Source organism: Equus przewalskii, chromosome 6 (genome assembly GCF_037783145.1).
Source record: "Equus przewalskii isolate Varuska chromosome 6, EquPr2, whole genome shotgun sequence".
NCBI lineage: Eukaryota > Metazoa > Chordata > Mammalia > Perissodactyla > Equidae > Equus > Equus przewalskii.
In genome coordinates, this window is record NC_091836.1 from 68877869 (window position 1) to 68905218 (window position 27350).

At 46.6% G+C, this 27350-nt stretch overlaps 1 protein-coding gene and 2 non-coding genes across 3 annotated transcripts; all 3 read right to left on the minus strand.

Moving 5' to 3' along the window:
• Positions 1-8258: 8258 nt before the first annotated feature.
• On the minus strand, positions 8259-13789 carry RPS3 (ribosomal protein S3). Its single transcript, XM_070624128.1, has 7 exons — positions 13689-13789; positions 12365-12495; positions 12014-12107; positions 11478-11572; positions 9508-9695; positions 8855-9051; positions 8259-8333 (listed from the first exon to the last, which is right to left on the minus strand). Exons 1-6 carry the CDS (start codon positions 13716-13718, stop codon positions 8858-8860), a joined length of 732 nt encoding a protein of 243 aa, XP_070480229.1. The 5' UTR covers positions 13719-13789; the 3' UTR covers positions 8259-8333; positions 8855-8857.
• On the minus strand, positions 9161-9305 carry LOC139084373 (small nucleolar RNA SNORD15). Its single transcript, XR_011541716.1, has one exon. It is a non-coding gene; the product is annotated as a small nucleolar RNA SNORD15 (small nucleolar RNA).
• LOC139084374 (small nucleolar RNA SNORD15) lies at positions 12656-12805 on the minus strand. The gene has a single exon (XR_011541717.1). It is a non-coding gene; the product is annotated as a small nucleolar RNA SNORD15 (small nucleolar RNA).
• Positions 13790-27350: the final 13561 nt, after the last annotated feature.

The following is a 27350-nucleotide window of genomic DNA, read 5'->3' on the forward strand; positions in this document are numbered from 1 at the left end:
TCCCCCAGTGCCTACAATAAGGCCTCCCACAGAACACGCTAAATCAAAGTTTCCTGGATTTCTATCTCATAATACCTGCGAGGTAGGTATTATTTCCCCCCTCCCCCCCCATAAATGAGCAGAGACTCAGAGTTGTGAAGTGACTTGCTTACTAAGGTCACCGGGCTGTTGAGTGATGGCAGAGCCAGGATTCCAAAGTGGGTCCAGCAATCTCCAAAGCTGCCCTCCCCACGTGGCCTCGCCCAGGCTCTGCTAATCTGAGAAGAGCATTGCGTGCAGCCCAGCTGTTGCTCAGAGGTAGGAGATGTATCATTTCCACCACGGGAAATCCAGCCCAGTGGGATACTGTCCCTGCCCTTCGGGGTCTCCACCTGGAAGAGTGGAGACATGGTTCATGTCCCTGGTGTGTGAGGCTCACAGGAACACAAGCAAAAGGTGGCACCCCAAGTGTCCTGATTTCCTAGGACTACTGGTTAGATGGAGAGACCATACATATATGGAGGGTCTCCCTGGCTCCTAGTCTTCTGCTCTCCCCCCCCCGCCCCACCTCACCCCTAGGCTGCCTGCTGAATGGGAGGGACTGTTACCGTTCAGTGAGAGACCAGACCCCAAGTCCTGAGCACTAAGCCCTTAGCCACACAGGTTTGCCATCCTCTCTCCAGCTGAGAACAGAGACTTAAGTCTTGGTATACCATCACAAGCCACTGGACTCAAATTTAGTTTCTGAGTTTCTTTGAGGAGGTCTAATTATTTGTAAGGACTGTTATTCTTTCTAGTGGGCTTCAAGAACAATGAGAAAACTGACTTATTTTTTAAAAAATAGAATGAAACATTCTGTCTTGCAATCACCATATGGACTTTATAAACCCAAAATACATTATGAGATCTTGATGAACTTATTTTTCCTATATCTTGAAAAACTTTGCTGTTTTAGCCTAAAAATTATTTCACAGTACTCATCAATTATTCCCAACTATACCAAACAAGACTAAGATGGTAAGAAAATGGAAGAATGATGGTATTGCCTAGAAGGAAGACGCAACAGTGAAAAGAACCACTACTATTTACATCATCCTTCAGTTTCCATATTGCACTTCCCAAAGTACTGTATATCATCTTTCAAAAAGGTATGAGAGAAGTCTATAGAGACATTGGTTGAGAATTAAGGGGTTTTTCTTTCTCCGCTCGTAATGACAGAAGAGAAGACACCTGACAGACGTCTCACACTTCTTAGACAAATAGGAAAATGAATGCAGACACAGCAGCACTCTAGTCTCTAAAGATGATGGGGAAACTGGTCACACAAGCAGTCTTTCCTAGATGAATTTTCTCAAACTCAAGAGTGGGCGAGTGAACGATATTCTTTCTTTTTTTTTTAAAGATTGACACCTGAGCTAACATCTGTTGCCAAACTTTTTTCCCCCACCTTCTTTTCCCCAAAGTCCCCCAGTACATAGTTGTATATTCTAGTTGTAGGTCCTTCTGGCTGTGCTACGTGGGAACCTCAGCGTGGCCTGATGAGCAGTGCCAAGTCCGCACCAAGGATCCGAACTGGCAAAACCCTGGACTGCCAAAGTGGAGCATGGGAATTTAACCACCAGACCACAGGGCTGGCCTGTGAACGATATATTTCTAAAAGCAAAAAGGAAATATGGTATTTTAAGTCATTATTCAGTTAAGTCATTCAACAGGAAGGATTTCATCACACTATATATATATATTCTTTTCTTTTTTTTTTATCAGATTCCTTTTTTTGGTGAGGAAGATTGGCCCTGAGCTAACATCTGTGCCAATCTTCTATTTTGTATGTGGGACACCACCACAGCATGGCATGATGAGCAGTGTGTAGGTCCATGCTGGCGATCCAAACTCATGAATCCCAGGCCGCTGAGGCGAAGCATGCGAACTTAACCGCTATGCCACTGGGCTGCCCTGTCACACAATATTTTAAGACAAAAACCTGGACTATCCTACCTGGAGGGAATTATGCTAAGTGAAATAAGCCAGACTGAGAAAGACAAACACCAGATGATTTCACTCATATGTGGAATATAAACAAACACATGGACAAAGAAAACAGTTCAGTGGTTACCAGGGGAAGGGGGGTGGGGGGTGGGCACAGGGGGTGAAGGGAGCACTTATGTGGTGACAGGCAAGAAATAACGTACAACTGAAGTCTCACATTGATGTAAACTATTATGAACTCCAAAAAAAAACCAGTTCAAGGAAAAACAAAAAAATGCCAAGAAACCTGGACCATCCTGTTTTGCTAAAAGGTGATGTGACGATATTTATCTTTTATGATTCCTATGCCCCAAAATTTACTTGATAGTTTGTTACAGCTCATTAAGTGGAAACATGCTGAAGGCACTTGTGTACAGAGGTGATTGGAGGGAAATAGATACTGCAGAAACTTTTAAAAAGTCATTGATTTGGTCATTTGAATTGATCTTTACAAATCTAAAGATGAAAATGTTTTAAAATTATGGAGCAAAGTGCCTGTACTCTCTCCAACAAAACTATGAGCCATCAAAAAATTTAAAAAATACTGCTGTTGACAATGCAAGTGCAAAAGAAAACAAACAAAAATCCCAGAAGCAATGATAAGCTAGAGCCTATCAGAGACGTATTTGAAATGCAGAATCAGTAGTTACAATGAATACGTTTCAGCTTCATACACGGCAGTTGAAGAGCATCATTGCATTCAAGGGACATCGCTCATTTTGGCTATATATACCTTCAAGGAAAATATGAAATTGATTGCTTTAATTCACATATGTGTGTGTGTAGATATCCACATATACATGTATTTTTGAAGAGTACAACTCAATGGTTTTTAGTATATTATGTTGTGCTGTTAGTATGTGTTAAAGTTTATAAAACTGTTTTTCACTCTCCCTTTCTTACTTCTGTGAATTATTTGTAATATGACCTAAAATATAAAAGGTGAGGTATCTATTGGACCCAGACAGTAAATGGTGATGACTGTTTTTCCTGGTATATTGAGGGTAATTCTCTCTGGTCCACCTGCCCGGGGAGGAAAGCGGCCCTCTTGCTGTGCCTATGCTCTCCCTCCCCCTCCCTCTAAAAGCAAAAATATATTTTTTTTCTTTTGAGTAAGATTAGCCCTGAGCTAACTGCTGCCAATCCTCCTCTTTTTGATGAGGAAGGCTGGCCCTGAGCTAACATCCACGCCCATCTTCCTCTACTTTACATGTGGGACGCCTACCACAGCATGGCTTGCCAAGCGGTGCCATGTCCGCACCCGGGATCCGAACTGGCGAACCCTGGACCACCAAAGCAGAACGTGCAAACTTAACCGCTGCACCACCGGGCTGGCCCCACAAAAATACTCTTGAAGCCAGTGGAACCCTGCCCTCTCTAAGGCAATGTAAGATTCAAGGACTCCAGCTCCTCTGGCTCACTGCATAAAGGGCTGCCCAGCACAGGCTGGTCGTGGGGGCAGGTGGCCCACTAGTGAGGGCGAGAAGAATCCATCACAGCAGCACTCCCGCTCGGTGGACAAAGGCCCAGGTGCACCCGGCCAGCTGAGCTGTTAGTACAATACAGGACTGAGCAGCAGAGGAATGGTTTCATTTGAATTTCAGAACTGCTGGGGCTCCACGTTATTTGTAAAAATGAGGATTTGGGATCAGATAAGTTCTTCCCAACCTAGGGTCTCATGTTACTTGTTCTCAAATCAGAAGTGGGGATCTCAAGATATTCTAAATATTGTCCAAAGCCTAAGAGAAATCACATATTCTCCTAAGATGTATTGTTTGGGTTGATTAAAACTGCTGTAAAATTAGTTCAGTAGTGTAATGGAATCTGCCCATTACAGGCATGTGGAAAATTACATGAGATGTTCACAGCAGGCTAGGGGCATGTAACAATTACCTTCTCACTGCAGTCATGCTGCTTATCCAGTTACAAATATAGCTTTGATTAATGACAAATAGGGAAATGGTTTGTTTCATAGATAAACTATCAAAATCTCACCTCCTCGAGGAAGAAAACAGTAAGAAAAACTATCTTTTGAGGTTGAAAATGTTGACTCTCAATGATACCTAAATGTTTTCCTGATGTGGGCAGAACTATGACATACCACAGCTGCATTTATACATAGCAACACTGGAGCTCAGAAACAATCGCTTGGATGGAGCATGGCACAGAAAAAGGCCAAATTCACCCCCTGGAAAATGGGGCTAACGATACCTGCCCTGCTATGCCCACTTCCCAGCACAAGCAGAAAGCAGGGCTCCTTTAGCGCCCTTACAGTGAGGAGGGGGAGACTCCATTACCATGAAGTTAAGTTCTCAGTGACTTACTTCCAAGAGGATATGCTGAAGGTAGTAATAGCTGGCCTTTACGGAGCACTTGCTATGGGTCAGGCGCTGTGCAAAGAACTCCTCATGCAGATGTGCAAACGGAGGCAGGGAGGTGTAATTGACGTGCCCATGCTCACACTGCTATATTGTGGACTTGATTCTGAATCCAGTCTGGCTTGAAGGGCTGGGCTCTTTAACTGTTATGTCTCCTAATATACTAAATAATAAAAACTAAAGAAATGTATTGATATTTAGATTTCCGTTAACTCCCACAATAGCCCTGTGAGACAACTAAGGATGAGAAAGGTCCCAAGTCACCCTGGACGCATCAGTGGTGGTGTCAGGATTTGAACTCAGGAGTCTAACTGCAAAGCTCAGCTTCTCCCCAACCACCTCCTCTTTGAAAAGTGCTCCGCAGAGAAGGGTATCTACGCTCCCACAGGGCGTGCGTCCTCAGAGCCTTTGCCTCATTGCCCAGCCAGCAGTGGGGAGGATCGCCTGGCTGGAGGCAGGGAGCAGGCTCCACGGATGACCACTTTGAGTGGGCTCCAGCAGCTTCTGCAAGAGTGGTTTGCAAGCCCAGATTCTGCCTGGTGGCAGAACCCCCTCAAAATAACCTTTACCCATTGTCCTGACCCCACCAGTTTGTTTCTCCTGGCTCTCCAGACTAACAGTGATGTCCTCTTGCCCCCAACCCCTCCTTGCCTTCTGGGCCTATTCCCAAGTTCTCACACTCCAGCAGGGGCTCTTTCCTTGCCTGGTGGGTGGGCTGGTCAGTCAGCTCCCAGCTCCTGTTTGAGGTCCGTCACTGGCTGCTAAGAATGCTAACCATCAGAACCTAACTTTTCAGAGCCTAACAGCCTTTTGGTGTAAAGTCCATGAAAGGCCATGGCACTTGCTTCCATGTTGCCAATAGCCTTATTTCCAGGGTTCCAAGGGCCATTTCACAAGCTTTGGTTATCCAGCATCACCATCTTGCCTTGAGGGAAAGGGGGCATTGTGAATCTGTACATGAGGCTGGGCCCCACCTCCACTGTGGAAGCCAAAAGGGCTAGCTATCTTTCTCCCTACCTCCAGACACTGGGCTTGGCCAGTCAGATGTTCACACCTGGAATCTTGAACCTTAGGCAGAGTGACAAAGGACAGCTGAGGGGGCCAGCCCCGTGGCCAAGTGGTTCAAGTTCCGCATGCTCTGCTTCAGCGGCCCGGGTTCACAGGTTCAGATCCTGGGTACGGACCTACTCCACTCATCAGCCATGCTGTGGAGGCATCCCACATAAAAGCAGAGGAAGATTGGCACAGATGTTAGCTCAGGGCTAATCTTCCTCACAAAAAAAGGACAGCTGAGATACCATTCACTGGGAGAGTCTGGGGGGGGGTGGTGATGGCTTCCTCTAGGGTTCTTGCATTTCTCGATGGGCTGTGGTTCAAGTGCTCACTGACGATCTACATTTATCTTATGTGGTTTTCAGAAGTAAAAAGATTTTTAAAAATCCCACCCTTGGGGGCCAGCCCCATGGAAGAGTGTTTAAGTTCACACGCTCTGCTTTGGCGGCCCAGGGTTTTGCCAGTTCGAATCCTAGGTGCGGACATGGCACTGCTCATCAAGCCATGCTGAGGCGGCACCCCACATGCCACAACTATGTACCGGGGAGCTTTGGGAGAAAAAGGAAAAATAAAATCTTAAAAAAAAAAAAAATCCCACTATCTCCCTTTCTTTATCTGAATAATGGCTATACAAAGATGTTCATTTATAATTCAAGCTGTATACTTGTACACTAATAACTGGTACTTTTCCGTGTCCTACTTCCATGAGTTGCTTTTTCCTGCCCAAGCAGCTGCTTTGCTGCACAGCTGCTGTTACAGCACCACCTCGTGGGCAGTTAACAGCACTACTGAATCCCACAGACAGGACTTCCAGATTTAAGTGGACCAAGGTTGGTAGACAACTCATTAGGAAGGTAAGGAATTCAAAAGATCGCCTAATTAAACACAGCACTGTTACTGGCTGTGGCAGTACTAGATGCTAAGATTCTAGATGACCAGGACTGTCTTCACCTGTTTCCAGCACCCAGTACTCTGGATGCTCAAGTTGGTTGTAGTTTCACTACCAATCTCCTCACAAGTGAACTACATCATGAGTCCAGGAATAAAGCAGTTGAGCTCAGTTTCAACACTAACTTTCAGTAAAACTGCAAACTGCCAAGAATTTTACCCACAAGGGATAAATAAAACCGTATCAATTTGCCGGGGCTGGCCTGGTGGCACAGTGGTTAAGTGCACACATTCTGCTTCGGTGGCCCAGGGTTCGCTGGTTTGGATCCTGGGTGTGGACATGGCACCACGTAGCAAGCCATGCTGTGGTAGGCGTCCCACATACAAAGCAGAGGATGATGGGCACGGATGTTAGCTCAGGGCCAGTCTTCCTCAGCAAAAAGAGGAGGATTGGCAGCAGATGTTAGCTCAGGGCTAATCTTCCTCAAAGAAAACAAAAAACCTTATCAATTTGCCCAGTTCCCATGGCAGCCAAATAGCACAAGAGCTGCCTATATAAAATTAGATTTGGGGGGTGGGCACACATTTATTCAAAGGAACCTCAATCTCACTTTACCCACGTGCATTGTTACTGAAGAGACCCAATACCAGCCAGTCTGCTCAAAACCACCTCTCAACCCTTCCTAGCAAACTTCCCTTGGCTTAAGAGCTCATTCCTGGAAATGCGGCAGACCAGAGTGAAGGGAAGCATGGGCAAATGAAACCTTTTTGTATTCAGGATCTGGTTCTTGGCCATGAGATAATACAAATACACGAACCCACTCCCTGGAACACAGTAAATGGTCATTAACACATTAGCAATGCCAGTGGTTACAGAATAATCTAGAGACTATCTCTACTAATGAGACTGTCACTGACAAAAACAGTGAGAAGTTACTGTCTAGGCAGTACAGCCATGGGTCGCTTAACGACAGGGACATGTTCTGAGAAATGCGCTGTTAGGTGATTTTGTCACTGTGTGAACATCAGTGTACTCACACAAACCTAGATGGTACAGCCTACCACACACCCAGACTATATGAATACTTATCTTATGGGACCACTACGGTATACGTGTACAGCGTTGACTGAAACATTGTGATGCATGACTACAGACATCAAAGTTTCTATTAAAAAGAGGCACACACACAGAGATACATTTGTCAGTGTGCTCCCAACATAATTCATTAATTCACTCTAATTAGTCTTGTAGGATTTTGTAGCCTGCCCCTCACTAGTTTCACCTGAATAAACTAAGAGCACCCAATCTCTTAAAAGACATGAGTAGAAAACACTTCAAATTGACAGATGAAACTGTAGACAATTAAACATTCTTTATACTTTTCTAGAGTATAACGACTAAGAGAACAGGACATGGAAATGTGAATTCTAACCACAGCTCTACACTGCTTAGGGAAATTGACTTCTGAGCTTCAGGTTCTTCACCAACGGCACAAATTCGCTTTATGCTTTAGAAACATTGAGGGTTAAATGAGAAAGCATTTAAAGCACGCCACCTAGAGCACAGTATGACCCAAAATGTAACAGCTATTGTATTTATTTTCTATGTGCAACACAGAAAATCATTTTAAGTATATAATACCTCTTCCACACCTGTAACCCTGAAGCACAGGTGAGCTAATCAAGGTGCCTTCTGTTAGCAATCCGCCTTCTCCATCACCAGATTTACTCCCCCCAACAGGATACTTCCCTGGTTAACTCTGCTTGGGTCCTCCTGTCTTGGCCCTTGCCTCACAAGTTCAGCTGAAACGGAGGATTTCTGGGAAAGCACAGACATCGTGAGCCAGGCAGCCCTAAGAATCAATGAAGTAATGCTCCCATGTGGCGACAAGACCCTCAGTCTGAACACCGGACGTACAGTCTGGTCAGGCCATGTATCTTTTAAAAACATTTTATTAAAGGTCTTTATAGAGCAACATCCAGACTCCAGATCCAGCTGCCAAGGAGACCCTGAAACCAAATAAAGCACAACAGTAAGAAGAGAAACTCCATCTGAGTATCAGGTTCTTTCAATTACCGAATGGGGATACATTCCCACTTACGGTTTGCATGAAGATTAATAAACACACAGAAAAGACCCAGAAACAGAAAAGCAGAGATGCCTGGCCTAGGAGAGGCCTGATGTTACTGTTCTCCGGGGGGGAGGCGGGGGGAGGTTCTGAAACAGACAGCTAACTAATAGCAAGAGGGCCTTAAAATTTTTGAGCAACGGTGGACGATAAAGGGAAACTCTTATTTCAAACAGTGGTACATGCAGGAACTTCGTAAATAAGGAGACCAAAGGCAAACATCCCTCCCAAGAGAATCCCAGGTTAAATGGGCCCAGCTCCAACCTGTGTTCTCCCATGTAGGGCACAAGCGTAATCCAATTTTTATACACCAAGTGCTTACCACAGTGTAGGATCCAAGTATTAACAGGGAGACAAATGAATAGGGTTCTATCCCACCCCAAGGGGCCCCTACAGACATACCTGTTATGCCGTGGGTACTGGCTGGGGCATGGCAGGCGGCTCTGGCTTCCCACCCTTCTGTTCTGAGATGGGGGTGGTGGGCAGTATCTCATCTTTGGGTTCCACAATGCTCACGTGGTCAGGCAGCGGCTTCTTAGGGCCAATCTTACCACTTGGGTCCCAAGGCAGCATGATCTTCACTTTGATGCCCAGCACACCTAGAGGACACCATAGTTAGGACCTGTGGTTTGACCAGTTCCCACTACACAACAGAATAGGGCAGAGGGAAGAGAAGAGTAAGTTACTCAAGCACCCTTGGGTCTGGTCCCTTCTCAGACAAATGCCTCTAATCAATCAATGAACAGGACACTTTTGCCAAAGGAACCCATGCACAGCACCACAGAACGTGGCACTGACAAGGACCAAGAGCAGGATGTGACCTTTCTGACTCGTCATCGTGTCATCACTGAAGGGTACACAGGTGGCTGAGATAAGGAGAAACCAACTCTCAGATCTGACCGATCTCAGCAATTCACCGCAGCTGATCAACAAACCCAGGGAGTATAAACACGCTCCACTACTCCCAGGGTGAATTCCCCAAACGCTGAGGTGTGCGTGGAAGACCACATCCATCTGCTAAGGACCTTTACCCGCAAGCACTCCCAGGCGCTTACCCTGTCTGAGCAGCACATGGCGCACAGCAGTGTCCACATAGTAGTTGACAGGGTCCCCACTGTGGATCATCAGGCCGTCCACAAACTTCATGGATTTAGCCCTCTGTCCTCGGAGTTTCCCAGACACCACGACCTCGCAGCCCTTGGCCCCGCTCTCCATGATGAACCGCAGCACGCCATAGCAGGCCCTTTGGGGAGTAAGAGACAGACAGGCCGCCACGTTGTCCCAAAGACAGGACTGCTCAACCCTACGCAGCCCCACGGTGTCATAAAACAAAGCAGTAAGACTCATTAATCTGCACTTCTTCAACGTTCCTTTCTCTTCCACTCCCATCACACCTAACTTTAGGCTAATTCCTGGGGAATGCACGCCAAGTTCTTTCTAACCAAGTGCTTTCCAACCTAGGCTGCTCGTTAGAGTCAACTCAAGAAAGTTAAAATTAAAAAACACAAAACAAAAAAACTCCAGAAGCCTAGGCCAAGCCAATTAAGTTAGCAAGGAAATGGTGGGGGTGGTAAAGGTTAGGCATACATATTTAGAAAATACTCCCCAGGAGATTCTAATGTGCAACCAAGGCTGACCACTGCACTCTTAAACTCACAATCATCAAGGGCCCGCCCCGCCCCCCACCGCCTCCATTCTGGAGCAGGCCGTTCCAGTCTAGTCCATCTTCGCAAACTCAGGATTTCTGAACAAGGCAAGTTATCAGTAGGAGCCCAGAAGTATCCCTGACACCGAGTGGCCCCTTTATGGATTACTGAACCATTCTTCACCCTCCAAACTCATGTTCATTAAGGAACCCTAACTACTAACTTAGGCTCCTTGACTAGAGTGCTGGGCGAAAACACTACTAGGTCTATAAAACGGCCAAACCTTAAAATACCCCGCTCCCCAACTCATTCATCAGTTCACACCCTGGGAGCTACTAACTGGAGAGTTGGCTGCACTTTCAACAGGGAAAGGAAGGACTAAATCCCACCACCATGCGCCAGGCCCTTTCCTAGCTCCTCATTTAACCCCCACAAGAAGGAGGTGGTATGCTGATCCCCATTTAGAGAGGAGATCCAAGGGTCAGAGAAGTGCAGTAACTTGCTCAGGTCTCAGAACTTCAGAGTCAAACTTCAGTGTGTGCAAAAGCCACCTGGAGGACTCGTTAAGACAGACGGCTGGCTACACCCTCACTGTTTCAGTGGGTCCGGGGCGGAGATTTAGAATTTCTATTTCTCACAAGTCCTCAGATGATGGCAGTCACGCTGGCCCAGGGCCCAACCTTTCGAGAATCACCGTTCAAAGTGGTATTGCTGCCATTTAAACCAGGTGAGCAGTCTTTCCCACACGGCCTTGCCCACAGCACAGCTGTCATTTCCTTCCTCTGCTGAAAACGCTCCCAGGGCTCTGCATGAAGCACTGACTAAATTCCACAGGCCCGGCAAGGCATTCCAATTACTTCGAATAGTCAAGCTGCACCAAGAACTGCCTGCTGAACCCTTTTCCAGCAGGCCCAGCTCCAGGGCCAATCTAACCACCTCACATCCTTTATAGTCCATGGCTCCTCCCTACACACAGCCTACAGAAATAAGTGACTGATTTTAAGCTCTCTCCCATCAGGACTACGTCTTATCTCTTTATAGTCCCCAGAGGAGTTAACATAATGGATCTGAATGACTCCAATAGGGGGGCCTAACCTACCCTACCTAGAGAGCTCTATTTCTGTTCTGCTCCCAAAGCACCCAGAACTTCTTTATTATAGCACAGACCACTCTTTAAAAACTTGCTTTTTTACTAGTCTTCCTTGCTGGACTGTCAGTTCAGCAAGAACACGGACTGGCAAAATCTTACTGTTAAAAACCTCAGAGACTAGCAGAACCTGCCATGTAGAAACAGTTCATTTGCTGAATTAACAAAATGTCAGACACACCGCATTCTGATCCATGAAAAGGGCACGACCATTAAGTCTCAGGACACTTACCTCCGCACAGCAAGGCCTCCCAGGAGTTTGTAGCGCAGAGACTCTGCCTGGGCAATGGCACACAGACCCCTCGTGGCCACCTTTTCAGCATACAGCTTTCAGAAGGAAACAAGGCACATCCTGAAACCTGTTACCATCACCACTGTACGCATCACTCACATCTCAAGGACTAAAGCGCCTCTACCAGCCACACCTAGCACATCCCCAGTGACTGAGGCTGCACCATTCCTCACTGCCCTCCATGCCTACCTCTTCCTATAGCCACACCAGACACCGAGGGGGTGGCCAAACCTTTATGTGTCTCATTACTATACCCAAGTTGAATGCACAATCCCTGAACCAAGAAGTGAGCAGAACAGTCCTGTAACATTACGCCCACTGCTTATCAAGAAAACTTCAACAAGATACCAACCCATTCACGACACTCATTAATCATGAATAAACAAGGCCTTCAGAGTAAGGGTTTCTAGAAGTACCAACCTAAAGAACCATTTCCAGGTCCACAGTTATCTCTGACATAAGCCAGGACCACTCACCTCTACACTGCCCTCAGGGAAGCCAAATCTCTTCTGAACCACAGCGGTCAACTCCCGGATCCGCCGGCCCTTCTCACCAAGAACATTCTGCGTCCTGGAGAAAATAAACAGTGACAACTCACAGCTCTCACAAAATTCCAGACGTCCCTTTAAATCTTGCATATATTCGGTAGTAAACTCACAATCATCTGACAAGTATAAACTTTGGATGACCAGAACTGGAGTGAGATAAAAAATGCAGTTTTAAAAAACCCACATTCGCTAAGGCCAAATTCCTTAGCTGTCCCCTTAAGTTTACAGAATAAACTATCTTAATATAGACAACACCCAGCCAGGAAAATGAGCGTCTACCTGGTGGCCAAGATGATGATTTCCGTCCTGGTGGGTGTAACCCGGACCTCAACTCCAGAGTAGCCATCTTCAGCCAGCTCCCGAGTGAGGAACTCATTCAGTTCAGCTTTGAAGATGCCATCAGCGACAAACTAAGGAAAAAGGAAAATCCAAAATTAGGACAGGGGTGCAGGCTCACTTTCTCCTGCCTCGTCTTTCAGCCACCGCAACCCTCATCAAAATGCAACACTTCCAACAAACGATCCATCACCATCCATCCTATTACCCTAGTTCCAACAGCAAGGTAGCAACCCTTCTCAGACAAATGCCTCTAGGTCATCTTTTGGAAGTTACTTTGACCCAGGACCCTTACACCTGCGCCACAGAACGCAGCACAGAGCAGGGGCCTCCTGGACAAAGATGACACCTCCAGTCAGACTCGTCATCATCTCTTCACTGAAGGGTTTTTAAGACTGGCACTTAGATGTACACAGGTTAAACAAAAGGCTGCTCTAAAATGGCACATTTACAACTGATTCCTTCGGCACCGCAGGGATACTACGCTTGAGACTAGAGAAAAGGACAGACGGTAACTGAAGGCAAGCAGTGTCCCTTGTAGACGCAACCTGGAACATCCGAAGAACCGCAGCCACGTTACCCCGCCTCACTTCACGTACCCGTGTCTGAGCTGGCAAACCCTAACTCACAAAAGCGTGTGGATTTAATCTCAACATCCATATGCGTACACCCCAAATGGCAAACCGCGCGTTTCTAAAGCAAACGGACTCTGCACATTTCTTCCCCACGCGAAGGCGCAAAGTTACACTTGAGAAAGTGTCCTCCCCAGGTCCCCTCCCTCAGTTCGCCCACGCCTTTTCCTCGGGTCCCAGATGGAGGGAGAAATTGTCAGCAGCCTTGCAATCGCGGTCTTTGGGGTCAGAAGGCCGCACCCAGACACGACTAGTAAGAAGGCAGGAATGGGGTCACTGCTACCGGCCTTCCCAAAGCCACGGCGCCCTCGAAATACAACACCTTTACTAATTTTACTTGTTGACCAGTAAATGCTCACAAACGCCTTCTCCGGGGCAGCGGGGGCGCCGGGTGCACATCCCTGCTCTCCGCCCGGAACCGGCAGAAATCTCTCTCCCCTTCCCCCGCCACACTGTGCTCGCCCGGCTCAGGCCCTGCGCTCAATCCACCACCATCCGCGGCCCCCGGGAACCCCACGCGGGCCAGGCCGCTTGCCAGGGCAGGGCACGGAGCTGCGGATCTTGCGGCGGCACCTCGAAAACCCCATAAAGCGCACAGGGCTGCAATCCCATGGACCTGGGCCCCAGAATCTCACCTTCCTCTTCTTGGAAATTTGCACCGCCATCTTGCCGCCGCACGCAGCCGAAAGGAAAGGAACTAGCTCGGGGGCGGAAGTAGGTATAAAGGACGCTGAGCGACGACAAAGAACTGCGCGACGTCGACTCCTGTGGGCGCTCATGGGAAATGTAGTTTTACATTAGGAAGGCGTTAAAGGAAAGAGAAGAAAGGTAATGGAGACACCTATAGCGGAAACAGGAAAGGGAGCAGATCAATGAGAACTTTGGAACAGCCACGGAGCTTAGAATCCAAAACTAATTAGTGTAAAAATGAGCAACGTGAGGCGCAGAGATGGAAATTACAGGCATTTACAGGCATAAGCTCACAGAGCAACAGTTTATCAACCGTGGAACCCTGGTCCCTACACTGTACACTGTAATGAAAATTCGGCGAAAGCCCTTGATGAAATTCATTGAGACGCACAGCTCTTCCAATCTGTGTCCATTTCCTTCGTTCCAAATGATAGTATCCAATATTTATTAATATTCTAGGGACTGTTCCACGCCCTTTATATTATTAACTCGTTTACCCCACCCCAGTTTCATAAAGTCTGTTACAACTTGTAAAGAAGTCACAAAGTAGTGGCTCATGGGCTCACAATTCTTTTTCAATTAAAAAAAATTTTCCCCACTTTTTATTATGAAGCTTGTCAAGCGTACAGAAAAGTTGAAAGAACTGTGCAGTGCACAGCCATCTTGCACATCACCGAGTTGCTACAATGAACATTTCTGCTATTTGCTTTGTTACATGCCTATCCATCCCTCCATCCAACCACCAGTGCATCTTCTGATGCATTTCAAAGTTGTCAGAACACTGCACTAAACACTTCAACAACAATTTTACTTTGAATAGTTTGCTTGCATTTAAAAATAAGGAAATTTCTCTATAAAACTATTTTAGGTTTTTGTTTTTTTTTTTAAAGATTGGCACCTGGGCTAACAACTCTTGCCAATCTTTTTTTTTTCTTTCTGCTTTATCTCCCCAACCCCCCAGTTGTATATCTTAGTTGCAGGTCCTTCTAGTTGTCGGACGTGGGATGCCGCCTCAAGATGGCCTGACAAGCGGATGCCATGTCCGCGCCCAGGATCTGAACCCTGGGCTGCGGCAGCGGAGTGCATGAACTTAACCACTCCGCCACGGAGCCGGCCCCCTAGATTATTCTTAAAATATAGAAATCTCTAGCAAAACATCAGGCCCACATTTCCTCATGACACTGCTCTCCTGCCCTGGTAAATGGAAAAGGCCTTTTCAATGTGCCACGGTCTCTGGCAGCTTCACCCATTTGTTGTCTGGTCCTAGAAGCCATTTGAGCTTTTCCCCAGCAATAAAATAACTCTGATGCAAAGATCTGTCCTATAATCACGGACAGAGTTCTGGGGGGAGCTGAGCAGATGGACCAGGGAAGAAGTGGATGAACCAAAGAGGTGGATAAGCTGTGGACCCGATGTATCCCGATGATGGATTGAGGTTGAGGGGGAACTTGGGAGCGATGCTCCAGTTTCTGACTCCTGTGGTAGCGGCTTGGTGACAGTTCTCACTGCGATGAGGAACCCATGAACAGACTTTTTCTCCCTGTGTCATCTCCTTCTGCTCTTCACTCCCCTCCTCATCGAGATCTACGGTCTGTTAATTCAGTGGTGCCAGGCTGCTAAAATCTTACCCCTGATGTATCTGCCTGCCTGACCTCTCTATGCCCTCACTCTGGAGGCAGGTGCTGTGAGAGGGCATCCAGAATACATGCTGGGGCCAGAATACTTCCTGATTCAGAGATGCCCTTCATTCTCCCACAGTGCTTATTATAATCTTTGTCAAATCAGAGCCTCCCCCTCCCTCTCAGTAGTCAACCTCCCTCCTAACCTCTTGCCCCCCAAGTAGATTGTACAGACAAGAACTGCCTCTCATTTAGCCTCTAATTGTATGTATCCTTGATCATCCTTCCCTTCTCCCTCCCTGCTCAGCAGGGAGACCCTCTTCTCGCCCATAGTCAACCTGGGTGTTCAGGTTCAACTTTAGTTCTGCTCCTTTGAGACTTGCTCCAGCAATCGTACCCTCCCTTTCCTGTGATATTCTTCCTCACTGGCTCTTTCCTTCCCCACCCTCATGTTAAATATGTAACTTTCTCCAGGGTTGAGCCTCTCTTAGTTGCTCCCCCATAACACTCATTTCATTGGGTTGAAACAGCTTGTTTATGTATTTCTCCCACTGGAGGACCATAAGCTCCGTGAGAGCCAAGACCAAGCCGGTTTTGTTCATTAGATCCTGAGCCAAAGATATGATCTGGCTCAGGCTCTGTGTCAATACAAGTTTGATAAACAAATGGCTGCATGGATTCTGGTTTTAGATCAGTTCTTGGTAGCATGGTTCATACAATTTGCTTGCAAAGGCCATAGCTTACCTGGGATGCTCACGAAACCAAAGCTGAGGAAACTCAAAGCTGAGGATCAGATGATGGCAGGTTCTCTGAGGCAACCCCACCCCTGGAGGCTCCCTGGCAGCTCATCTGCTGTCCCTCTCCAGGGACCCCGGGAGGCCGCCTGCCTGGATATTGTCCTCTGGTCGCAGGAGGAAGCCCACGAAGGAAGCCTTTGTCTTTATCATAACGCCTTTCATTTTATCTAAGACCATTATAAGAAGAAGACATTATATTGCTCAAAATAATGCTGTAAAAAGCGTGGTTGCAATACACTGAATTCTAATTAAGAGCGGGGACTGTGAGAGCCTTACCCTCTGCCTGGGGATCCAAAATGTAAACAAGGTCTAATCTGTTTAGCCCACCTGCCACCGAAGTGTCCCTGGAACTCTGACGAGATGGTCAAGTCTCTGAGAACATGTATGGCCTTGTGGCGCCCCCTCGCCGGGACATGCCTGGGCCCTATGAGTGTCACACAGGTCCTGTCCTAGAATTCCTAAAAATTGAAGGTGTGACTTGCCCTAGTTGAACGAATATAGACCACAGTTTTGGAGAATAGCTTAGTCACTTTGAGATTAGTGCAGTAGAATCTCATAGAAAGCATCTAACTTGCCTGGATGCAACTAGAGGAGCTCAGACAAAAAGAAGACAGAATTTAAACAGTGTGAGTGAGGGTGGCTGCGCCTGCCTCCCGCCCTAGGAGCGCACGGCTCAGAGTGAGCTGGGAAGATGGAGGGGCCCTCTGCTCTCCCAGGCAGGCTGGGTCTCCCTTCCCTGAGGACCTTCTCCAAGCATCTAGCTGGGCTGAGTGTTCAAAGATTTATGTTCTTTCTTACAAGACCCCCCATATAAGCTAACAACTTATCTACTGTCCAACCAAAGAACCGGGGGGCTGTGCCAGTGCAGAGGGAAACTAGGTTCACAGAGAGAGAGAGTCCATCCCTCTCCACCAGGGTGCCTCTTAAGGGATAATATCCACGATATTTGGTTGTCACTTACTTTAGATAATGACATCTCCAGTGAGACATGATGATGTCATCATAGTCTCATTGATTTGATTAAAATTGATTAATGACTCACTCTGGGCCTGGAATTGAGTCTCTGGATATGAATAGAAGAATAACATAGAATAAATTTCAAAATAATTTTTTTTATTGCTTTTGTATCATTGCTAAGAGACTCATGTTTCTGATACCACTACTTACAATAAAAATAAGATCCAGGGGCCGGCCTGGTGGCACAGCGGTTAAGTGCGCACATCCCACTTTGGTGGCCCAGGATTTGCCAGTTGGGATCCCGGGTGTGGACATGGTACCACTTGGCACACCACGCTGTGGTAGGCGTCCCACATATAAAGGAGAGGAAGATGGGCACAATGTTAGCTCAGGGCCAGCCTTCCTCAGCAAAAAGAGGAGGATTGGCAGTAGTTAACTCAGGGCTAATCTTCCTCAAAAAGATAAAATAAAAATAAAATAAGATCCAGTGCATGGAAGGGTGTGAGAAAATGAGCATCCTCATACTGTAGGTGGGGTGTGAACTGGGCTTCCTTTTTGGGTGCAACTGGACAGTACCTATTACAATTTAAGATGTAGATTCCCTTTGGCCCAGAAAATACACTCCTTTTTATCTACTCCAGAAAAACACTCACACATATATAAATGGAAGTGGGTGCAAGAAGTAAATTAAAAACAACCCAAAAGCCCTCAGTAGGGAATATGATGTAGTGATTAAAAAGACTGAGGTGGATCTGTGTATGCACATGAAAAGAGCACCAAGAAATATTGCTACAACACCAAGCTGCAGAACAACATGGACTGTATAATATTTATGTACAACAAAATAAAATATATATGCATATAAATGCCTAGAAGGATCTAGACTCAGCTGATGGATAAGCTTACTTCTGGGAATGGAGCAGTATTGGGGTGGTTAATAGGCAATTTATTTTATTGCTTGACTTTTCTTATAATAAAAATACAATCACATATTACTTGTGAAATTAAAAACAAAAATAGAAAAATGCAGGGGGCACATCCTCTATGGATTTCTGATCATGTGGCCATTTGTGAAGCGTGTGAATGTTCCAGCCCCCAACACCAAATCCTGTAATCCTTTCTTCTGAAAGCTCAGGGTAAAGAAAAGTTTATTCTCTTTATCAGGCTGTAAAGTCACACTCTCCCCTATGGTGGCCACTGGCCTCCTGGGGCTATTGGGCACTTGAAATGTGGCTGGTCTGGAAAAGTGCTATAAGTGTAAAATACACACCAAATGTTGAAGAATAAAAAAAGAACATCTCTGGGCCAGCCCTGATGGCCTGGTGGTTAAAGTTTGGCACACTTCACTTTGGCAGCCTGGGTTCAGTTCCCAGGCACCAACCCACACCACTCGTCTGTCAGCAGCCATGCTGTGGTCGTGGCTCACGTGGAAGAACCAGAATGACTTATGGCTAGAATATACAAGTATGTACTGGGGCTTTGGGGAGGGAAAAAAAAGAGAGAGCAAATTGGCAACAGATGTTAGCTCAGAGCAAACCTTTCCCAGCGAAAGAAAGAAAGGAAGGAAGGAAGAAAGAGAACATCTCATTAATAGTTTCGCCTGTTTCTTTTGCCTTTTCTTTTCATGTGGCTATTAGAAAATTTAGAATTACATATGGCGGCTCCCATATTTCTGTTGGACAGCGCTGCTGTTGCCCTTTCAACCACAGACATCAGTGATGTCTCATGTCTCTGTTTCCATGCGGTTGGGTACAGTGATTGGCAGAGAGTGGGCACCTAGTAAATGTCACAGGTTTCAGGGAGAAGAGGAAGCATGTGGAGTATTACACACCAATCTTGTTTCCCTGTTTGCCTGGGGCCCTAGGAAACGCAGAGCTAAATTTCACGCTCAGTTGAGTTCCTGGGACACCACCCTGGCCCAGATCAGCTCTAGACAGTGAAGGAGACTGATCAAGCAGAATTCAGGATTGTTCCTGGAGCCAGGAAAGTGAGACCACACAGCCCCCTCTTCCACAAATATGCTCTTTCTCTCTATAAACTGAGACCCAAGTGGTCCACGAATGAGTAGAGGTGAACTCAGTGAGAGCAGCCCTTTAACCTTATTCAGGTTTTTCTGAGCAAACTGCTCATGTGGCCGCTGGGTGCACACAGTGGGCTGGGGCGTGGATTTAAATCTCTGCGTAGGGCCGGCCACAACATCTTTCAGACTGAATGATACTTTGGGGAAACTCTCACTTTTTTCATTCAGCAAAGCTTTGCCAAGCATCTGTTCAGTGTGGTATAGTGTTTAAGGTCACAGACTTGAGCCACACAGCCTGGGTTCACATTCCAGGTCTGGTTGTTTACTAGCTACGTTATCTCAGTTGAGTTATCTCTGCATAAGTTTCCTCATCTGTAAAATAGAATGAAGATAAGAAACCCACCCCATGGGATGGTTGTGAGATTAAATGAATTAATATAAGCAGAGTGCTTAGCACAGAGTAAAGCACGTGAACACAGTAAGTGCTCAATTAGCATCTGTTATCATTGCTTGGATCCACTGCCTGTGCCAGGTCCTGGGGACACTGATGAATCTGACTCAGCTCTGGCCCTGCAGCTCAGAGCTGGGACTGGGGATACAGATAAAGAAATCAGTGTGGTAAGCATCATAAGTATTTTTCAGACCAATGGGCACATCAAGCAGAATGAATGGGAGCAAAAGAAGGACTTCCCCCCCGTTATGAAATAGTTTTCTGATTCACAAAATAAAATACAAGCGCAACCAGAAGGACCTACAACTAGAATATACAACTATGTACTGGGGTGGGGGTTTTGGGAAGAAGAAGAAGAAGAAGAAGAAGAAGAAGAAAAGGAAGATTGGCAACAGATATTAGCTCAGGTGCCGATGTTTAAGAAAAAGATTTAAAAAAAAATACATTCTAGGGGCCGGCCCAGTGGTGCATCAGTTAAGTGTGCACGTTCCGCTTTGGCGGCCTGGAGTTCGCCAGTTCGGATCCCGGGTGCAGATATGGCACTGATTGGCAAGCCATGCTGTGGTAGGCATCCCACATATAAAGTAGGGGAAGATGGGCATGGATGTTAGCTCAGGGCCAGTCTTCCTCAGCAAAAAGAGAAGGATTCGCAGCAGATGTTAGCTCAGGGCTGATCTTCCTCAAAAAAAAAAATTCTAAGTTGGGTACCTGAGGGTTACTGTAAATATTCAATAAGATTACCTTTCGACCTTATTCCCAACACATAGAGGAAAAGAAAGTTAATCTTGTCAATTTGCTGTTTTCTTATTTAACCTAAGGGGAGACTCAAGGGTCCTGAGGATTTCTGAGCTTGTTTTGCAGAAGAATGAGAATGCCTTCAAGGATCACCAGATAACCAGCCCCCAGCTGCCACTGACACCCAGAAGCCAGACTGCCCAGGGGCTTATCAGGTGTGAAAGAAACAGAGGTCACCCCTCTGTTTCTCTGAAACTCCTGCCAAGCCCCTTAGCTCTGTAAAATTCTCTTTCTTCTCTTGTTAAGGTGGATTTGAGAGAACCTATCCTCCCGCCTCCTCATTTTGGCCAATTCAAATAAACCTTTCTCCATCTCCAAGGACCAATGTCTTAGGGATTGGCTTCCTGCTCCTCAGTACACAAACTTGAGATTAAGAGATTCGATCACATTCATAAAAAATATTGAAAAAGATAAAGAAATAAATAAAAACGACACTGTTCTGGTTAAGCAGTGTAAACATTTTGGGACACATTTCCAGATCTCTCTCTAGGCTGCAAGATACACAGCAACAAATAGATATATAAATGGGGTCACCACCATCACGGGTGCCATGAAGGATGCTGGTGCCATGCCAGGAGGGACCTGAGGGAGGGGACAGCTTGGCAGAGGCAGGGAAGTGGGGGAATAATGTTTCATCTGTTTCATATCCCAGTGCTGCCACTTACAAGCTCTGTGATCTCGGGCAAGTCACATAACCTTTCTGAGTCTCCAATTACTTCCTCTGGAAAGTGGAGAAATGATCATCAACCTCATAGGATTTCTATGGTTGAATTAAACGGTATCTTTAAAGCACTTGGTATAGTGCCCAGCACGTGGAAAGTGTTCATTAAATGGGACAAATTATCATTGCTTTTAGTGAAAATAAACAACTGGTCATTTAGGTTAGTCATCAATGTTTTTGGTTAGAGCAAGTCACTTTGCCAGGTACCACCCAACACTAACACGGGCTCACATGTCTGCTCGTTGCAGATGGCCATGACACACCAGTACTTTCATTCCCCCCAAGACCAGGCACTATTAGACTACAGGTGAAGGGTCATACCACTATAATATATAGGGCAGAGAAATCTCCTTAAGGGAAAGATATGGGAAAAATTGGGCCAGAGATCAGATCACTGAAGCAGAAAGACATGGTCAAGGGAGAGAAAAAGGCCAAGGAGGTCCCAACCATCAGGCTTCTCCCAAGGGTTTGGGATCAGCATCTGGTCTGGAGAGGTGAGACGGCTGTAACAGGGGCGTGTCCAGGGCCAGTGAGGGCTAGGAGTGGGAGGGCAGGGGTGTGGGGGCAGGAAGGTAAGAAAGACTAGCTGGAGCCTTCCTGAGGGGGTGTTCCCGACCCAGATGGAGGAGGGTAACGCAGCTGGAGTACCCAGACACAGTTTGTTTGCCCAGTCTAGTTTTAGAACGCGGAGATTCCGTCTTTCCTAAACTGGCTCTCCCAATGCTCTATATACTTCGCCCTCTGGCGGCCACAACCGGCAACTACAGAACCTTGGTCACGCGCCCAGGGCTGGTGAGTTGCTGTTCTCCCCCCAGCTCCTTACTCCTTCAACTGGTCAGCCAGCCAAGCGGGCTCCTTGGGAATTCCTTTCAAGAGGGTGAGAATGTGGGACGGTACAGGGTTACATTGGTGAGTGTGCTTCGCAGAAACAAGAGGCAGGAGGCTGGCTTCCCAGGATTTGACTAGTGAAGCCCACTCATAGGGGACTGAGTTCACTGTGACGCCACTGAGATCACCTGAGGACAGGAACAAGATGGTCACAAGCCAGTGCTGCCAATAGCCCAGCTTCCTCCCCAGAGCAAGGCCGTGTGAACAGGCAGCTGGTTAGCTCAGAGACAAAGGGAGAGGGCAAGAGCCAAGGGCTGGCATGCAGCCAGTGCTGCCCAGGGACAGAAGCCAGGCCAGGGGGGATGACGGCCAGCAGCGAGCAGACAGGGCTCTTTCTTAGAGATGAGTGCTTTGGGCTTTTGAGAGAGAAGCCATTAGAACCATCTAATGGAGTTCTCCAGACCCTGATTCCAGTGGCTCCAAAGGCCTGGAGTTCTGGCTCCAAGTAACCTCTGCTTAGCCTTGCACTTCCCCAGAGAGACAATGGAAACGTCTGCCCCGTGACTGTCGCAGACCTCTCCACAGTCATCCCGTGTTGGGGAGGGTTCCAGGCAACGGAACTCGCCTCCACTGCTGGGCCGATGTAAATTAGCACAGCTGCTTTGGGAAGTTTGGCATCCTTGAGGAATGTTGGTTGTGTGTCCCCACAACCCAGCAATTCTGCTCCTGGGTATACAGCCTGGGGCCTGGTCTTCAAAATTTTGTGCTCACATTCTCCCTACAAGAACATGAAGGATGCGGTTTTCCTTTGTGTGTTCTAAGTTATGTAGAAGTTTAACACAGGTAGAACTTTTCACCGTAAGTTTAAATAAACTTGCAAAGACTATAATTTCCAGCACTATCGTAATGTCAACACTAAAAAACTAGTCACTCTTTAAATGTATCCGTAGGAATATAAACGCCACAGTGATTTGATACCCACAGTTATCCACTTTAAAAATACAAAACCAAGTCTTTCTCGAACAGTTGCACATTTTGTATTGTTTCATCTTTTCCTTGAACTTATATTTCCATTCTGCACAATGCTGGGAATGTCTTCACGCATCCTGGAAAATCCAGAATTCCCATGGAGTGAGTCCATGACCTCTTCTTTGTCCACTCTCCTTGCCCTGGTTGGCTGAGGTAACTTGGGTTTGGTTTGGTTGGTGATTTTCCAGGCAGATCCTGAACCAGTTGGGTGTTTTCCCAGCTCGGTGACCCGCTGAAATTTAGTTCCTTGCCATTATCCTCTGTTTGCTCATCAAGAAGGGTCCTAGCATGCAGGGGCACGAGTGTCTCTACCCACAACACTCTTAAAAGATCACTGCTTATGTAAACAACAAGGAATTTCACATCCTAATAGCCACATATATTGAGACTCATAAGGCACCAGGCACTGCGGTCAGGACCTTGTACACATCATTGCCTCGTAACCCTCACCATGCTGTTTGACCTATTTACCATCCTATTAACCCATTTTACCCATAAAAGGAAACTCCCTTCTAAGACCCAAAATCCAGCCCCTAAATAAAATTACTTACTAACATCCAAGAATTTAAAGGGTTAGGCAGTATCGTTTTCCAGATGTGACTGATAATTTTCCACCCACCCGGAGCCACCGTTGGGGAGGAGATCCCTGAGACATCTTCAGGGTATGGAGACCTGCTGAGAAGATAGTAACTAGGGACCAGGACGATTCTTTAAATTCTTTCTGTAAAGCGACTTTGAGTTAACTAAATCAACATAAATGTTTGGAAACACGAAGTATTTCAGGATACCCGTCCAGTTGGGTCCCATCGCGAAGATTCGACGCCTCTGAAGAGCCAGACCGCTTGGAGAAGGAGCCGCCAGAGGGCGGCAGAGCACGGCGGACCCGGCCGGGGCTGGGAATCCAGGCCGAGGGCCTGTGGTCCGGAGAACCAGGGGAAGAGCCCGGCGGAGACCACGTCTGCCGGCCAGCTCCGCACCGAGCCCACGGCTTCTCGCCACGGGGGCGGGAGGCGCGTGCCTGGAGGAAGGTTATGGGCCTGCGCTGTCTAATAGAAAGATAATGTGAGCCACATACATAATTTCCAGTTTTCTAGTAGCCACCTAAAAAAAAGAACAGGTGACATCAATTTTACTATTTTTCAATTACTCCCATATATCTAAAGTCATTATCATTTCAACTTATAATGAATATAAAAATTACTGTGCCAGCCTTGTGGCCTAGTGGTTAAGTTCAGCGTGCTCTGTTTAGGCAGCCCAGGTTCAGTTCCCTGGTGCAGACCCACACCACTGGTTGCAGCCATGCTGTAGGGGTGACCCACATACAAAATAGTGGAAGATTGGCACAGATGCTAGCTCAAGGCTAATCTTCCTCAGCAAAAAGAGGAAGATTGGCAACAGACGTTAGCTCAGGGCCAATCTTCCTCAACAACAACAACAACAACAAAAATATATATATATATATATAAATTATTGAAATATCTTACTTTTTTAAAAGTCTTTGAAATCCCATGTGTATTTTCTTTTTACAGCCCTTCTTAATTTGCACCAGCCGCATTTCAAGGGTTCAATAGGCACTTGCGACTATAGACATGTAATTTCCATCAAGTGGGGCCGGCCCAGTGGTGCAGTGGTTAAGTTTGAGTGCTTCACCAGCATGGGGTTCGCCAGTTTGTATCCCAGGTGCAGACCTGCACACCACTCATCAAGCTGTGCTGTGGCAGCATCCCACATATAAAAAAAAAATAGAGGAAGATGGGCATAGGTGTTAGCTCAGGGCCAATCTTCCTCAGCAATAAAAAGAGGAGGATTGGCAGTGGATATTAGCTCAGGGCTAATCTTCCTTAAAAAAAAAAAAATTTCCATCAGGTAAGTACCTCCTGCCGGACAAGGGCCTTATGAGGATTCCAGTAGCTTCCCAGGGAGAAGGTCAGGCCAAGGACCTCTGCTGGCCCTGCCTCCAGCCTTGACCCACCGACCCCTCACCCCGCCTCAGCCCCAACACCTCCTGCAGGTATCTCTGCCAGGGCACTGCTCTCCCCCTTCCGCCACACCACAGCTGCTTTCCAAAATGCAGCTCAGCCTGTCAGGCCCCAGATTGGGACCCTTTCGTGGCTCCCCCGTCCCCTCTGTTCCCCTCTGGTCTGAGACTGGAGGAGTCTGGTCTGCTCAGGCTAGAGGAGGTTCTAGAGTTTCGATGGCTCCACCTCAGAAGAGCACAGTGACTGGGAAGACAACAACCACTTGGTTCTAGGTCCCGTTTCCCACCGAGAGAGGCGGGTCCTCAAGGGGGTGAGAGCAGGCGCTGGTCTAACCCAGCCTGGTGTGGATCCCGGCCGCGGTGGCCTGGGCCAGATGGCCTGAAGCTCTCTCAGTGCCTCAGTTTCCTCATGTGTAAAATGTGGATAATAATAGTACTTATCCAATAGGCTTGTTGTGTGGATTAAATGAGATAATTATAAAAGTATTTGACACACAGTAAGAACTAAATAAACGCTAACTCTTAAAATTCTCTATTTGCGAAACTGCATTTCAACACGTTTGCACAATTATTATTTGGCAAAATATATAAACTGCTGAGAACTGTTTCGGCTGCTGTGCCGCCAGATGGGCCTGGCGCTGCTCTGACCACACCCTTGTCTGTGGTCCCTGGATCGGGCTGTTATGACATCACCTCCCGCCACCTTCAGCCAAATGGATCCTGTCATGACTAGTCTGCCAACTAATATTTTCAAGCAATATAAAGAAAAAGTTTACCAATTAAAAGACCTTTAAAAACAATTTCGTTATTCACTGATAAACGGCTAATGCTTACTGGATGCTTGCAAAGTGTAGGTGATTTTTTTATTTTGAACGTGCTTTAATGCACTTAATTTCCACACCAACTTTATGAGTTAGATTCTCTATTTTACAGATGAGGAGACAGGTCACACAGCTAGGGAGTGGCAGAAGGAAGGTTCAAATCCAGACTGTCCGGCTGCAGAGTCCCAGCCCAGCCCACCCTCTTCTCCTTTTCACTAGCAAAATCTATTCCTTCAACCCTTAGGCCTCACCCTAAAAGCTCTCCTTTCAGTGACGCCCTTTCAGCCATCCTGGCCCCACGCTCACCCGCCGTGTGCTCCCGGGCCTGCATTCCCAGGCACTTGGTTCAGGCCTCCTGTCACCTGTCACGTGATGTCGCTGTGAGTTATGCTGGAATCCGGTTCCTCATACCAGGGTGTCAGCCTCCTGCCTGGTGACAAGCCCCAGGCCCGAGCCCAGGGCAGGGAGCCGCACAGGCCGAGGGTAGATTTTCGCCTCTTCCACCTCTGTCGGGGGCCCCTTAAACAAAGGCTTATTCGCTGTACCTCCAAGGTGTGATGAGTGCTTTGGGCAGGATGTGCAAAGTTCCTGACACGTAGTAGATGTTTTATAAATCATGGTTTCTTATCAGCAAAGGCAACGACTGCTATATTTTTCTCTGAATTAAAAAATAAGATAGTTTATTTACTCTCATGAAATGACAGTCAGTAAATTGATGTGGAAGGCAATTTGGTTATAGCCTAAAACGCTTTACACAGCCTTGCTCTTTGACCCAGCTATTCCACTTCTAGGGAATTACCTACAAATACATTCCCGTATGTAGAAGTTATATGTGCACAAGGTGTTCTTTGTAGCAAAAGATTGGAAGCCACCAAAATGCCCGGCGCTGGGAACTGTTTAAACAAATTGTAACAGACGGGATACAGTGAAAGCCTGAGCCACGTGCCTCCATGCACAGCGGGGTGAACCACTTTCTAAGGTTTGTAAAAAAAGAGCAAAGCACAGAAGAGAGTGGAAAATGTTATGAATTGTGTAAAAACTAAAAAGAAAGGCTATATGTGTAAGTGCTTGTATGCGCATTGAATATCTCCGGAAGGAAATGCCAGAAACTCTTCTGGACGTGGTCTCTGGAAGGGGGCTGACTTTTCACTGACTACCCTTTTTGAATGTTGTATGGTGTGCATGTATATCAACTTTTTAATTCATTAAAAATAAAAAATGAACACCTGGAGATACTCGTCTTAGTCATAACATTTTTCCAAAGATGATATACAAATGGCCAACAGATATATGAAAAGATGCTCAATGTCTCTTATCAAAACTATAATGCAAATCAAAACCACAATGAGATGTCACTTCACCCCTGTCAGAATGGCTATCATCAAAAAGGCGAGAGATAACCAGTGTTCGTGAGGACGGGGAGAAAGGGAACCCTTGTGCCCTGTTGATAGGAATGCAAACTGGTGCAGCCACTATGGAAAACAGTATGGAGATTCCTCAAAAAACTAAAAAATAGAAATACTATACGATCCAGAAACTCCACTTCTGGGTATTTATCTGAAGGAAATGAAAACACTACCTTGAAGAGATA

Bases quoted from the DNA above. Each gene is read 5' to 3' on its own strand.
- RPS3 (XM_070624128.1), bottom strand. From the start codon at position 13,718: ATGGCGGTGCAAATTTCCAAGAAGAGGAAG. The intron at 12,496-13,688 runs GTGAGATTCTGG...CTTTTTCCTTAG, and splicing joins AAATTTCCAAGAAGAGGAAG to TTTGTCGCTGATGGCATCTT. The intron at 9,052-9,507 runs GTAAGCGCCTGG...GGTGTCCTCTAG, and splicing joins CCATGTGCTGCTCAGACAGG to GTGTGCTGGGCATCAAAGTG.